Genomic DNA, 15,420 nt, shown 5'->3' on the forward strand with positions numbered 1-15,420 from the left:
GCCTTCAGCAAGCATGTGGGTCGTGAAATTTCACTGTCTCCCTCCTCCCCTTTCCCCAGCCTTGAAGATACTCCACAGGTCATTTGTCCCAAGGCAAGGCTGAACAGGCTTGGGCTGAGCAATATCAAAAAAAATATTAGAATTTTAAAATATTGGGATATGCAGTGCACTTTTTAGGCTGGTGAAAAAAATGTGAAAACACAACATTAGGCTGTCACTATCGATTTATTCAATATTCGAGAAATTAATTGGGTAATCATTTATAATATTATTTAATACGCATTGCATTTGCCGCAAGGCAGGAACCGACCAACCATTGCAGGGTCACATATACGACCTATTTAAGGCTTTTAAGTTGCAGGTTTGTGGACAGTGGAAGGAAACCAAAGACCGCCAAAACGCCACGCACACACAGGATGAACATGCAAATTGCACAAACACAAAGCAGCAGTGTGCAGCGACAGCACTGTGCCACCATAACAGGCTTTAACAATGTGCGATGTTAATATCGACATAGCATTTCATGCACATACAATTGTCACATCGTAAGTACCGTAATAGTCTGTTGGGTTCAAATCATCAATACATCGTGCTAAAACATGTTAGGTTAATAACAGGAAGGAAAATTTAGTAAGCTTTGCAATTCTAACGTTGATTCCTTTTCAGAATGATCAGATATGTTAAAATTAGTTTTCCGCTTTTGCATGAGCTTTGCAAGCGCTCTCTGGGACAATCATAATCATTACGTCCTTGCAGTTCGACTCAGCCATAGACAGTGGACTGCGTTCGTGAAAAATATATCAAAGTGTGCGAAGTGGAGACAAGTGAACAAGAACTGGTCACGAAAAGAAATTTGCATTCTGCTGTTGGGAAATATCTTGCATTTCATAGATACGATATTGAGCAAAAGCAAGCTATTTTTGGTATTAACCTGAGTCTGCTGCCACAACTATAACGGCGATACCACCAACTTATTTGTCAGACATTGTTGGTAGATACGTTTTATTTGGCTATAGGGCCTATAGTTAATATTCAACTCTTGAATGTCGCAAAAACATCAAATATCGTTCAGCCCTACTCAAAGCACACAACATGTTCCTAAAAATTAATATGGTTAATAAGTACCATATACTATGTAAGACGATACAACTAAATGAGAGGGCCAGCTTGTTTTGGCAGCGATTATTAATATTTTGACATGGCGGAATGATAAGGTGAACTAAGCAAACTGATTTAAAGTTAAATTGGTGAAAAAAGACAGCCTGTTCTATTTCGATATACTAAATGGCACATACCTACAGCTGACCTCACATTATTGGGTCAAACCAAAAGCTTTCTTTAAGATTTGCATTGCAGGCGTGCTGTGGTAATATTTAAGTTCTGCTTTGCAATACTGACAATGAAACTGCATTTTCATTCACTTTTAATGGGAAGTGCTTCCACAAAAATTATGCTTTCGCTCCTTATTTTTACCTTTCATCCACTATGTCCCACCTCCCTTCCGCCATATTGCCAAATGATCGGGAATGAATTTTAATCGATGTTTTTAGTAATCGAGTAATCCAGTTCAGTCGAGTAATCGTGATAGCTCTACACCTGCATACAGACGGAAGGGTGGGTAATAATAATATTTTTATAGTCTCTGCGAAATTGACTGGGGGAGGGGGAGTTAGATTTAATTACGATTTAGAAACATGTCGCACGCCGTCTAAAACCGTCTAAAGCAGTTGTCCACAAATTTAGGGTAAGTCCTACCCATACTTCTGTTATGACAGATGTTAACATACACTGATACCTTCATGTTTCTCACAAGGAGTTAAAAATAGAATCACAGGGTTGCCAACTTTGGTCAGCTGGCTGCAGCGCCATCTTCAATTCGAGACAAGTATGGACACACATGCACGCGCATTTAAATGTATGTAACAGTTTCATTACATTGAAATTAGTCTGTAGGGTTTGCAAACTACTGAATCGCTTTTGATGCAGTTAAGTCTAGGTTTTTAATGAAATAATATAGATTTGCCATCAGATTTCTTGCCTGAGTGTAAGTGTCACGCCAGATGCGTAAGAACTGGCAGCCCCGACATAAATGTGTGCCTTTTTTTCAACTGCGTCGGAAATGTAGGCCAGAAGGCAAAACTGGAAGCACTGGTCTTGCTTTGTGTGTAGCCTAACATTACTACAAAGGCGATAATCGCGAGCTTGTCACTACCAGATGCAGACAGCGGGTTATTTGCGTGATGTCATCGATTACGGATAATATTATAAGATCGGCCAGCGCTACGAACGCATCCAATCCTTCTGAACTGGTTAAGTATATCTCGTAAAATACAGCCAACTTTATGGGTTCAACCTAACCATTGTTAGCTTGTTATTGCTATTTTACTCTTGCAGAGGCTGCTGACCCAAGGGACAAGAACACGACAGTACTTTATGGTACGTGTGATCCAGTATCGATCAGACCGCAGAGGAGGTGGGACTCACGTCTGTAAAGGCTGTGAAAGGATGCAGACACTGAACCTGAATAAGTTGTGACTGCTGGGAAGGAGTAAGGAAGGATTTCCAGTAGCAGGCCCCACAGGATCCTCTGCGCTTGAGGTTTTGCTGTTTCAGTCTTTATCTCCCTCCTGCTTGTTCTGAGCCCATCCTTCTGACTGAAGGTTTAAAACACATCTTCAGAAGGGAGGGAAATAAAGACACAGAGCAGAAATACATCATTTCCAGTGTCTCTGGCCAAGAGAGCAGGACGTCGATGTCAGCATGAGAGAGGAATGGCATAGCAGTGACAGATTTCAAAAGCTGGAATTTAAGGTTCCGCCACATACTGCAACACCATGTATATGCAATATCACAGTTAATTTATCATGATATACCCTGACTTACATGTACCATATGCCATATATAGATAGATAGATAGATAGATAGATAGATAGATAGATAGATAGATAGATAGATAGATAGATAGATAGACAGACAGACACACACACACACACCATTGATCCCTGGGGGAAATTCTTTAAAATTAGCGGTCTATCACTTTCCTGATTGGAGACTCGAACCCTGATCACTTGCATGACTTTCATGAGTGGGGATACTTACCACTATACTTGAAGTGAATAAATGGATTATGCAGCTCTTTGAATTCATCCTTCCATTAGCCTGGTCATTGTCATGGAGACATTTTACATTGTTCTGGGAATACCTAGTCCTGGTACCAGTTTAGTCATGCCTTTGCTCAGTAATTAAATGGCATATGCAGTGGGCAAGGCGGGCAATCCAGGGCTTTAAGGTCTGAATGTTAATCGGAATGAGGGGGAACTGAAGGAGAGATGCTGTATCAAACCTGGAGGGGCAGATTATACACAGATGCCAGCTGGTGCACTCAGGTTCTCTGGAATCAGCAGCTTCAGGCTACACCCCCCGTAAATACACAGTTAAACAGGTCTTTGGGGGGGGATGTGTCTGGTCTGATCCTATGACAGCACAGATAATCAGGGAGGTGTCGAGGTTTATTTTTTATGGGGTGGGTCATGAATCGGGGAAGGGCATTCTGATATGACAGATATGTGTGCCTGCGAGCTGAGCCAGCGAGAGTCACACAGTGGGCTGGGTGGCCCACCTGTTTTGGTCATTTTGGTTTCCATAGATACATGTATTATGACATCACAGGTCAAAAGTGATGGGGGAGCCTGTGGGGAGCACAGGTGGAAGCAAAGACCCTCCAACTGGGATCCCACTACGCATGCATCACACACAAGCTTACATACGAGTTTGCTTAAATCAAGCATAACTGATGAGGGGTGGTGGAACGGAAAGCACCCCCCCCCCCTCCCCAATCTTGAAAGGAGGCCAGCCTCAGACACCTGTTCGACGGGGCTGGGCTTTTGAGCTGACACCTGTGATGGGATGGAGAGGGAGTATGTGAAGGGGGTGGTGAAATTTTGGGACCCCCCCCCAGCTGACAGCCACATCGTGAAGTCCCCCTGTTCAGTGAAGTTTAATTTTGGACAGTCGGCACATTCTGTCTGGCCATTCTTACTGCTTGGGGGGCTGACATCACGTCAAACGTATACAGAGTTTGTCCAAATAAACTCAGCCCTGTAGAATGAGCGTAATTAATTGTCATTCACGTCCCCCATAAAATGGTGACATAGGTCATTCAGTGTCATTAGGCTACCAGCACAAACACGGCTATGATTTACGCTACATTGTTACCCAAAATACTCAAGACACTTCCTACTATCCCATTGCTGACAGAGGCACTATCTAAATTGGTCCAGTTATACAGTCTGCCCAGGCACTATCAGAGGCAGCTGCCACCAGACTGTCTGTTATCAGGGTGCAGCGACCATCCGGAATGGGTGACCTCTCCAGCTGGCCCTGCCCTGACCTTTCACCTCATTTGTGAAGCAGAAAAAGAACGTTTAGAATTCTACTGCTTGCCGGAAATGTTGTATTAAATCACGCAGTTAATGATAGACTAAACTCCGAGCTTATAGTGCTTTGCCCATTTTATTTGCCAGGGTTGGGTCCATTCTGGAATGCATGCATCAATTCCAATCCAAATCAGGAAATGGAACTAGAGTTGGGAAAAACAATGGGGGAAAGATCTGGAATTGAATTTGATTTAAATTCCAACTCCAGTTCCATTTCCTGATCTGCATTGGAATTGATGCATGCATTCGGGAATGGACCCAACCCTGTTATTCACTCTCAACATAAAATGAAAGTGAATGAAAAACTGACCCCACCATCCCTTTTGACAGTCCTGATTGCATGCTCATCTCCACCATCTCTCTCCAGTACTGTCACTCGCATACAGCCCCAACAGCAACTGGGATGCCCTCCCATCCAAGACACAATTTCTGAGTAGGTTGCTCCGTCCATATGCTTTTTGTTATTCATCTAATCAGAGGGGGCAACTAGCAACTAAAAAAAAAATTAAAAGAAGCGTTGACTGCCTCCAAAGCCTCCCACTCCCTCTGGTAAGCGTGGAGGTGCAGATCCTTTGAGAATTCCTCTAATTAGGCCCAGAACGAGCAGAGCAAGGTGGGAGTGGAGCAAGACTAACAAGTAACATGAGTGCCCCTAACGAAAAAAAAAGCTGAGTAACAGAATAGGCATGAGTCACAGATTTTCCCTTTGCAGCTCATCTAACATTTGAGGCACAGTGATTTCCAAAAAATAAATAAGTAATAACAAAGGAAATTAATATATTTTTTCATCTCTCCTTCATTAGTACCACTGGGTGTTTGCAGAGGTCAGTAGAGACTTGATATACCAGGCTGATGCAATCAGGGAAAAGGCAGAGGAGATGCCCCCCCCAACTCCCGAACTCCCCAATATCCCCAGGAAATGCTCCTCATTGAGTTGTAGATTGCTGCCTTGGTCGCCCCTCTCCCTCCTCATAGAACTAGTCTCCTGGGGACTGTGACTCGTAAATGAACTCAATTCTCCTGCCAATTACGGTGTTTGTCAGTGAGAAAGTAAGAGACTGAGCAGACAAGCGAGAGCTCATATACTAGGGTCAGATGTGTTTCTGCGTTCCAGAACAAGAACGCATGTATTTTAGTCCGTTTCTATAGAATCCTTCCCAGCTCTATACAAAGCATACAGTGAACAAATTGTAGGCAAAGTCGTGAAGCGTTTTGCATACACATGCCCACAGCAGTTTGCTTTGGTCGTTTGTATGCACAGGTGTTGTCTGAGGTCTCATTATAATGCAACAGCCCCACCGTGTGGACATTGAGGGAATCATCCTAAAAACAATATAATGGTAGGGTATAATGGTAATGGGGCAAGGTTCTGTATCACAAAGCAGGATTCCTTGCTTAACCAGATAACTTGTCAGATTTAACATTGTTCACTTATATTTAGTCCAGACTAAGATAAAATCCATTTAAACTGGGATGACTTAAATCCAACAAGTTATCTAGCTAACCAACAAATCTCACTTGCTGATGTAGGGCCTACAGCAGCTGTACAGAAAGTAGGTTTCACAAATCCTAAACTTAACATAGACCACAGAGTTGACTGACCAGCACACCCAAAGTTATTGGTTTCAGGATAGCTGACTGACCTCAATTACTGAAATTCCCATTGACTCCGAGTAGATATTTGGATAGGACTGTCCATGTATATGCAGTTTTGATAAATTCTATTATAAATACAAATGACAAAAAAATGCATAATTTCATATATTAAACAACCGGAAGTTGAAAAATGAATGTCTGTGTATACAGACTATGAAAATGTTTCTTGAACATATGCAACACTGCAGTATCAACAAAAGAACAAGCTAGAATCAACAAAGAACAAGTCTACAGAACTTGAAATTTCTCAAGAATTCACCCCTCAGTTATAACACACATAAGGTTTGAACCATCGGCCTATCAATCACAGGCAGTGCGCCCTGACACACACGCCCACCTGCACATTAACGCCGCGGGAAGATTTCTCATTCATATCCGTCATTTACAGAAAGAGCAGTGACAGGAATGTGGGCACCATCTACTCAGCAAATGACATTTAGAAATCAGGGAATATAAAATTATTATTCATGGTTAAAATGCATCATTGCCAAAGGCCTTGTCTGCATTTTTATGAGTGAAAGAGCAACCAAGTTGCAATTCTATTAAATTCTTATTCAAGTACACAACCATAACAGAAAAAAAGTGTCATACTTCCAAAAGATCAACATACAGTTGGTTCAACTGTATTTGCAGTGTTTTCTAAATTATTATAAAAAGCATCAATTTCCAAAAGATAAAAGGCACTGCAAAGAATTTATACTTCACTAAGAGCAAATCCACAGTGTGTAATATTTGAAATGCAAGGTCAAAGAATATCGTTCAAAACAGCTGTGCAAATGATGTAGTCTTCCGTGCCAACTTTAACAGAGGATTATAAAGTGTTTGTCTGGCCTTAGCAAAGGAGTTCACATGCCAAAGTCTATGGAAAAGCATCAGAAAAGCTGGACATTTTAGGCAAATATGAGGAGAATGTGCATACCAGCCCTGGAGACTGAATTTCTAGGATTCCAGACTGGGTGAGTAACCAGACATCTGCAATTACACCATTTCATCAAAAACATTTATTACATGAGCAGAAGAACCCAAAATCAACACACTGACTTTGCACAACTGCAAGGACAAAGCAAAAGATTTGCACACAGTACTAATCTACAATAATCTGTCCCTGCTCTGTCAGCTGGTGGCCTGTTCACCATCTCCCCTCGAAGCTTTCCCCTTCTTACGCCTGCGGAGAAAAGAGAGGCAGGTGGGTGTCACACAGGAAGCTCACCCTCAGCTGCGGCCAAAGCATTGGCCCCCACATACCTCTTCCGGCTGGCCCCGCCTTTCGTCCTCAGGAAACGCGGCATCGTTCGGATGGTGGTCCTCCTTGGCGGCCTCTTCTGCAGCTGCCGCTTCAGCTTGCTGCACGACGACAAGGTCAAAGGTCACTGCAAAGAGCTTCCGGCTCAACTGACATTTCTCTAATGATCGATGAGCAGACGCCTAGAGATCAGGCCCTGGATAAGCTTGGATGTAACTTGGTTCTACCTGTGCATCTTTTTGAATCCAATCATGTAGTCTGGAACAGGACATCCCGCCTGCTTGATGACATTGGCGATGCTAATTAAAGTGGAAAATAGATGGGTGACAAAGGTCATGAGGCGTTAGTGTCCTGCCCACTCAGCCTATCACAACTGAGCCCAATTCTTTGAGAACGACAGGTCTCAGAAACCCCGCCCCCAATTCACCTTGTTCCCCGACCTCCCCATTTGAATGAGGAATAGGTAACATGTCTGCGCCATACCTACGAAGGAGAGGCTTGTCGTCCTCTGTGAAAAAAGTAATGGCCTTCCCCTTGTGTCCCGCACGTCCCGTCCTACCTGAAAGGGTAACCTCAGTCACATCAAGACATGCTTACATTGTATGACCATGCAGAATTACCCAAAGACAGGCACTCTCAGATTAGGAGGTTCGAGGTTAAGTAAAACATCACCAGCACAAGCCATACTCAGGTGGACTGACCTATCCGATGGATGTACTCTACAGCGCTGGTGGGGAAGTCATAGTTGATGACAAGGTTGACTCCTTTGAAGTCAATTCCGCGAGCTAGCAGTGCCGTACAGATCAGAACCCAGATCTTCCCGGCACGGAAGCTTGTCACGACGTTGTCTCTCTGGGGGAGGGCAGTAATCAATGATACATACCAGGTCATGGTATCAGTTGGCAAAGACAGCATGCTCACAAGCGCATGTGCGTACTTGCTGCTGCGTGCGTTCCGCATGGATGACGTCAACGTTGATGCCCTCATACACCAGCTCGTGGAAGAGCTCTCGGGCACGCTCGATGGACTGAACGAACACCAACACAGGTGGCAGAAAGCCCTGAGGGAGAAGATCTCGGTCAGAGCCAGGAGCACAAATCCATGGAGGCTCAAAGGTCCAGCATCATAAGCATCTATTTCAACAGTGGTCATGCCACAACAGACCGCAAAAATTTCTGGTGAGAAGGTCTGGTCCTTGACCACCAGAAGAAAAATCCACTACCTTCTTGATCAAGTCCCTCATGGCCAACAGCTTCCCGTTCTCCGTGCCCACAAACAGCAGTTCCTGGTCTACAGTGTCGACCGCAGAGTTCCTTAAGAGAAAGACACATATTACTTAAACCGAAGGCTCTCATCATCACCTAGCAAAAACAAACGGAGTGGTTGCGAACCTTGGCCCAACGTTGACGGACACCAGGTTGTCCAGGTTCAGGCGGCACCACTCCTCTACCTCCATGGTGAAGGTGGCACTGAAGAGAGCACGGCGGACATGGGGGGAGGAGCAGGCCAGAAAGATCGTGGCCAGCTGCTCCCGGAAGCCGCTCCTCCCATCTTCAAAAAGCTTGTCAGACTCGTCCACCACCAGCCACTCCACACTGTGCATAAACACATACATTAAATGGCGACAGAGCATCTCACAGACACACACACACACTTGACCCCTTACCTCACCTGCTCAGGTCCATGGTAGGTGGGTCCTGCTTGAGAAGGAATATCAGCCGGTTGGGAGTGGTCACCAGAACATCTGGACAGTGATCAGAGAAAGAGTACGCAGAGGTCATCAGTTGAAGACCACAGAGATCCTCGCAGCACCAAGCATCAGCTTGTGGGAGTTTTATTTACACAAAAATGTTCTGAAGGCAGAAGAAAAAATGATTGGCTCTCAGAGATAATCAGATTGTAGAGGAGGTGGGTCCAAGCAACTAGAGGAGGGACCGACCAATCAGATGTTTTTCTTCTGCATTATCTAGTTGCTTGGACCCACCTCCTCTAAAATCTGATTGGTCATCTCTCTGAACCAATCATTTTTTCCTTCATTTTTGTGCAAGTAAAACTCCCATGAGCCCAGTACCCCCCCCTTCAAGCAGCTTACCAAACTTCTTAGCTGATTTTGGTCCATACTTCTTAATTGCGTCGCCCCCTTTGTCTATGATGTGCACCCTGAATCCCAGGCCCTCTGACAGTTTGAGAAGCTCACGATGGGTCTGCATCACACACATAGACACAAACCTCAGGAAGGTCACGGAATCAAACCCCCGATGAAGAGAAACTTACCCTAACCTCAGTCAGACGGTCAGAAAATCAAAGTAACCATCAATAAGAATGCTATCTAAAGGTTCAAGCAAAATAAGCCATCGGTATAGCGATGAAAATCGACACCACTGCCTTACCTGACTGGCAAGCTCGCGGGTTGGTGAGATGATGAGGGCACGGAAACCCCGGTTGGCGGGCTGACGGAGGTGAGCAAGAATCGGCAGACAGAAAGCCACGGTCTTACCTGAGCCTGTGGGAGCACAGGCCAGGATCTCGCGTCTCTAAATCAGAAAAAAAAAAATCACACAGAGAAAACTCAAAATTAGAATGGCACAGCCAAATATCCACAGAGCAAAACCACAAGTGATGAACAAACACAGTGAAAGGAGCGACAAAACATTCCAGAACATTCCGAGCTGCTCACATGTAGCATGAGTGGAATAGCCTGCATCTGGATGGGTGTGGGGTTCTGAAACCCTGCAGCCTGAAGGTTCTGGATAATCCGCGGATCCAGTTTGTACTCTTCTTGGAGCTCCTCGAAGGAGGCCATTGGATCGGGGAGGTCCGTGCCACGTACGTGGATCCGGTTCTGGTGCCTGATGCGGTTCACCTATGGAACAGTCCAAGCCATGCTTTAGACATAGCACAAACCGGACATAATTTAAGGCTGTAATTAGGGCACAAAGAGAAAGAGGTCCGAGCAATCCCCACAGTAAGCCAAATCGGCAGATCAGCACCTGCGTAAGACATGAACATACCTTCTCCTGGTGCAGGTGCTTCAGCTTCTTCAAAGAGGGTGCACTCTTGTCCCTGCTGGGGCCCCCAGGACCGCGGACCTTCCGGTCAATGGAGGAAGTCCACTGAATACCTTCGATTTCTGTGTCCCCCTGCTGGACACCAACAGCAAGGCAATCTGGGGGGAACATGAAGAAAAACATGCTTGCATGAAAGGAGCCGAAGTAAACATAGGAATGACAGGCGCCATCCAAGCAGTTAGCATTTGCTAAGCAGTTACAACTGATTTCATCATCATTACCCCAAAAGAGCTTTTCCCCCGTCCAATTGCTCATTCTTCTGTGGTAATTTACTTAAAAGCATAACACAGATACGGCACCTTGCTTCCTGCTTTTGATGTTTTTCTTCTTCTTCTTCTTCTTCTTGCATATCTTCACTGAAGCAGCCTCCAAACCCCGCTTCCTTTTGGTGGGACGGAGTGGCTGGTCTGTCTCCACCCCAGAGCCGTCGTCATCTACCTCTTCCCCGCTTTCCTTTTGGCACTGCCGGAAATCTTCATCACAGCCAGACTCATCCCTCTTCCCTGTACCAAAGAAGTCTATCCCTGCCAATACGTCTGCACCGCTTCCATCCTTCTTCTGGGACCTAATAACCTGTATTCGAAAGAGACGACGCCTTGGGTTACGACACAGAACAGCGCCACCTAAGGACCGCCTTATTATCATCACAGTTCACACACAAAATAGGTTTCGCAAGACAACCACCAACTTCCCACTGTACGAATTCATTCTGCCAGTTAAGGAAATAAATACAAACACCATGTATGTCCTTTTCTAGTATTCACGCATTGGCGTTTTAATTATCTACAGCCTGTCTAACAACAGCAGAATTGCTATTCATCGGTCTATTCGTATGTTTTACACGACCACTGAAGTACGACTGCCAAACACAATCCACCTTATTTTTAGGTACTCGTTCCCCTATTGTTTTCGCTTACTGGAAGCAAGATTAATTGGTTTTTCAAAGACTTTAAATGCATGCCTTAAAATGGCTTGATAATTAACGGTTTGATGTGTGTTTATGTATGTATAAGCCCGCTCACGCTACATTTGCTGCAACAAGATGAATTTTATTAAAAAAAGATTACAAGCGCACACGTTAAAAAAATACCACACTTACTTTAAATCTTTCGGCATCTTTACCAAATTTCTTGAAGTCAAACTTTGCCCCAGCGCCGAGTTTTCGAAACAAATCTTGCGCGTCCATGCTTCGCTAGACCAGCATGGGACGTATAGAAAGACATCGCTAGCCGATAAACGTCTTCTTTCAGTACAGACGTAAATAATCGCTTGCCGAAAATGTTGCTGACACGTGTTCGATCTGTAAGTTGAATTCCACTAGATGTCGCAATTGCAGCAGTGGTGGAAGTGAGTACATCCACATATCTTTATGATATTTCAGGAAAACATAAATACAGCAGAATATTAATTATAATTATTTTAGGCAAGGCAAGTTTATTTATATAGCACAATTCAGACGCAAGGCAATTCAAACTGCTTTACAAAACAAAGGGATACATTTAAGTAAAAGACATTAAAACCATATTTATAAGACAATGGAAAAAATAGAAGAAAATTGGGAAGCTTGTGTTTATAGTGATTCCAGGATGAGAGTTTAGCAAGTGGGTGGATGTTAGACGGATTGATTGTAGTGATGTATTGTGCATTTAACAAAAAAAGCTGTAAATAAAAATATTATTAGCAAAGTGAGCTTCACACCAGCAGGAAATCTAACCCAGGATTTCGCCTATGGAGAATGAGGAAAACGCGTCCAGTGTTCCAGATCGTTCTTCAGTGGAAGATCCAGAGGGTTCACATTTCTTCTAAGGTTCTTTTGGGTGATGCTGGTGCTTTGTAATCCATGAATGGGATCTTCTGTGATCCAGAGCTCCTCTAATTAAATGTGAGGAACCAGGACATGAACTGGCATGGTGATGTGGGAGCAGTGAAGATCTCTGTAACTTACAGGGTTGCCAGCTTTGGTCAGCTGGCAGGAGTTAGATTTTTTTTATCTGAGACCAGTCTGCACACACATGCACATGCATGATATAAAATATTACATCTCATCAACCAATAGGCTTTCTGAGAGGAGAGGGGGGATGTCTAGCTCCTTTCTAATCGGGGATGGACAATCGGATCAAACCTGCCCCGGGGATTGTTGGGAAGGTGTGACTCCACTCGAGGTCCAGACTGTCAGGCCTGCTGGCATAGCCACGTCTCGGCATTCATGTGTGAGCAAGGCGTACATTAACCTGGCACCCCACAGAGTCCGTGCCGTGAATCATTAACCCCCTCTGTGCGGAGGCGAGGCCGTCCCTGGGTAAGACTAAGAACGGCCCACCGGCCAGCAGCGCGTAGCAGCTAATCACTCATCGCCGCATGAAAAAGGAGAGACAAGACGGAAAGCGCGTTCCCCCAATGGAGACCCTGTCCTTGATTCACTCACCAGCTGGGAGTTTCACTTTCTAAACTGACCCAGAACTATTTAAAGCCTCCCACTGACCTCCCTGAGACTGGAACAATCCACCGTATGACAATTGGCCTGCTCATGTTGTCATTAATGTTAATGGGATTGTTTTGTCTGGTCTGGCTATTTTCATACACAAATGAAATCTATTTACATATAATATATTTCGACCATCTGTAGTCATTTGACCACCTGTTTATGACATTTATTTTTTTTCCACAGAAAATGCACCTAGATATATTTTCTGTTTTTTGTTAGAATACATGTTAATTGAGAGTAAAATAAATAACAGGAGCATCTGTGTGCTGTCCAATGAGGAGCTGAGGAAGCTGGGGGTGGCTAAGTGAGGTTTGGAGGTGCTATGGAGCGTGAGGGGGTCCCAGCTGACTACAGCTTTACTCCTCTGCCGCTGACTTAGCGACAACTCGGATCCCGCCACCAGCGCTTTTGACCGCCTCCCTGATCAAGCGGGGGTGATAAACACCCGACCCGCACCCCCTACCGGGCACCCCATCTCTCCCTTCCTAACCCTAACCCTTCTTCCCAGCATGCTCCACGCGCCCACCTAGGATGACCTTTGAACTCTGCCACAGGACGGATCTACTTGCCAACTCCCCAGGCTCTAACCCTCCACCCACCCTCGGTCAGCGCTGTAGCCGCCAGCTTCACGGTGCGCGTGTAGGTGTGATGGGCGCTCCTGCTTTTTGCAGAGCGGCCAACATGCCGGCCTGCATGCAATGCAGTTAAAGGATCGGTAAAGTCCTGCAGAAAAGACAGGAGCCATGATCTAGCTGCAATTCCCGGGTCAGATATCAGGCCTGAATATAGCAAAGTCTCAGTGTTTGGGGCTGGACTTCGGGGCCCCCACAACCCACAGTCCCCCACAATAAACTGTGCCATGTGGGGGACGGTTCCCTAATACATTCTGACAAGCGGCGGGGAGGGGGTCACCCATAATGAACTATTAATTTTACCGATTGGGTTAGTCACCTTCCACAACACATTTTTGATTGGTCCATCAGGACAGTGCCCTGTATGCCAGTTGGCTGGTCCAGTCCTGCAGGAGAGTGAGCTGAAGAAGGAGCATGGATCAGTATTTTTGGTGTGCAGGGACTGCAGCACAAATAAAAGCATTCTAGACTTCCACGATGGGACTACTGAACAGAGGGCTGTTAAAAGCCACGGTACATTCCACTGTCTTAACAGATTCGAAGTAAGCACTTTTCCTCTTTGTTCTTAACTGTGTTCCTTCTGTTCTTTGTGCCCAGAAATGCAAAAAAAAAGGGGGGAAAAGAACTCAGTCTTAAATGTGACTCTCTGATCTTTAGTGGTACCCTGGGAACAAAATCAAAGGCCCCATTGATAAGCAAACAGGAGCCGTGACAGGATTACAAGAGTCGACCCAGCAGGATGCGCATTTTGTAATGATGAGTGTATCGCCACCTGCGTGTCAGCAGGGGGAGCGGCAGAATGCAAGACACCGACGTCTCCGCCACTCCGCATCGCGAAAGCCCGATCGACGCTTCTACAGACGCTCCCAGGTTACGATGGTCCGAGTTACGGTATTTCGACCTTGCGATGGATAAATGCTTTTCCGCGTTCAGTACATTATTCACTAAATTACTTGAGATATTCAACACTTTATTATGAAGTAGTTAGCTTTCTGTTAATGAGTTTGCCCAGCTGTGGGCTAGTGTAAGAGTTCTAAGCATTTAGGCTAGGCTAGGCTATGATGTTTGCTAGGTTAGCTGTACTGTATTAAAATAAGTTTTCACCTCATGATAAATTTGTCGGAACGTAGCCTCATCGTAACCCGGGGAGAGGCTGCATGTGTTACCCTGCCCTGGGCTTTGTGTCCCAACCAGGCTGCCATCCGGCTGATTTATAGTGTGGTCAATGTGGTCAAGGAGGAGGTAAACATGTCAATCTAATGCCCTGGAGGTGGGGCTTCAGCTCTCAGTCTATGTGTCTTAAACAGAGGGGTCAGATACTCTGATCTATATAATAAAGCACACAGACAAACACACAGAGGGCAGACAGCCAAAGAGCAGACTTGGCAGAGGATGACGCCACAGCACAGAGTTGACCTTTGACCTTGGAGGACTGGCCTACTTCTACCTGGCCTCCTGTTTACTGTGGGAATATGGGGTAACAAGAATGGATAAGGGATCGTGGCCAGGCTGCAATGCAGCAGCTAAAGGGGAATGCATGTGAATGTATGTGGGGAGTCAGTTTTAAAAGATTTAATGGTAGCTCTTCGTTAAGACTGCGTTGGCCCTTTAAATAAGTCCCTCCCCAAACTGGACTTGGTTTAGCTCAGAGCTTCAAGGTTTCAGGTTTATTACTAAAGCCTTCAGCGACAGATCAGACCATGCGGACAGTGGCGGGGTGAGGGATCGGGAGATGAGGCGTGCCACCCGCCGCTGGACTTTGCTTCCTATAGCCCCCACTTCCCCCGCTGCATCGCTGCCATAAAAGCAGAGCACCACAGTGGGGGTGCGACCCCATGTACCAAAGACACAGCTACACATTCAGAATTTTAAATCTGCCTTCTGTATTTTGGCTCAAAGT

The 15,420-nt window shown here is 45.3% G+C and overlaps 1 protein-coding gene and 1 long non-coding RNA gene across 2 annotated transcripts; one reads left to right on the forward strand and one right to left on the reverse strand.

The window, feature by feature from the left end:
* Positions 1-1,702: 1,702 nt before the first annotated feature.
* LOC125713057 (uncharacterized) lies at positions 1,703-3,135 on the forward strand. The gene is made up of 2 exons (XR_007383456.1): positions 1,703-2,309; positions 2,395-3,135. It is a non-coding gene; the product is annotated as an uncharacterized LOC125713057 (long non-coding RNA).
* Positions 3,136-7,075: 3,940 nt separating this feature from the next.
* ddx52 (DEAD (Asp-Glu-Ala-Asp) box polypeptide 52) lies at positions 7,076-11,642 on the reverse strand. The gene is made up of 15 exons (XM_048984584.1): positions 11,503-11,642; positions 10,703-10,976; positions 10,347-10,501; positions 10,013-10,198; positions 9,726-9,869; positions 9,428-9,539; positions 9,007-9,079; positions 8,727-8,930; positions 8,558-8,648; positions 8,273-8,395; positions 8,037-8,187; positions 7,819-7,894; positions 7,563-7,634; positions 7,338-7,436; positions 7,076-7,257 (listed from the first exon to the last, which is right to left on the reverse strand). Exons 1-15 carry the CDS (start codon positions 11,587-11,589, stop codon positions 7,206-7,208), a joined length of 1,899 nt encoding a protein of 632 aa, XP_048840541.1. The 5' UTR covers positions 11,590-11,642; the 3' UTR covers positions 7,076-7,205.
* Between the last annotated feature and the right edge of the window lie 3,778 nt (positions 11,643-15,420).

The sequence above is a fragment of the Brienomyrus brachyistius genome, chromosome 18, assembly GCF_023856365.1.
Source record: "Brienomyrus brachyistius isolate T26 chromosome 18, BBRACH_0.4, whole genome shotgun sequence".
NCBI lineage: Eukaryota > Metazoa > Chordata > Actinopteri > Osteoglossiformes > Mormyridae > Brienomyrus > Brienomyrus brachyistius.

Coding starts and splice junctions, on each gene's coding strand:
- ddx52 (XM_048984584.1), bottom strand. CDS start 11,589: ATGGACGCGCAAGATTTGTTTCGAAAACTCGGCGCTGGGGCAAAGTTT. Junction 9,080..9,427: donor AAAATCAGCTAAGAAGTTTG/GTAAGCTGCTTG, acceptor ATCACTGTCCAG/ATGTTCTGGTGACCACTCCC. Junction 8,396..8,557: donor TGAGGGACTTGATCAAGAAG/GTAGTGGATTTT, acceptor CTTCTCCCTCAG/GGCTTTCTGCCACCTGTGTT.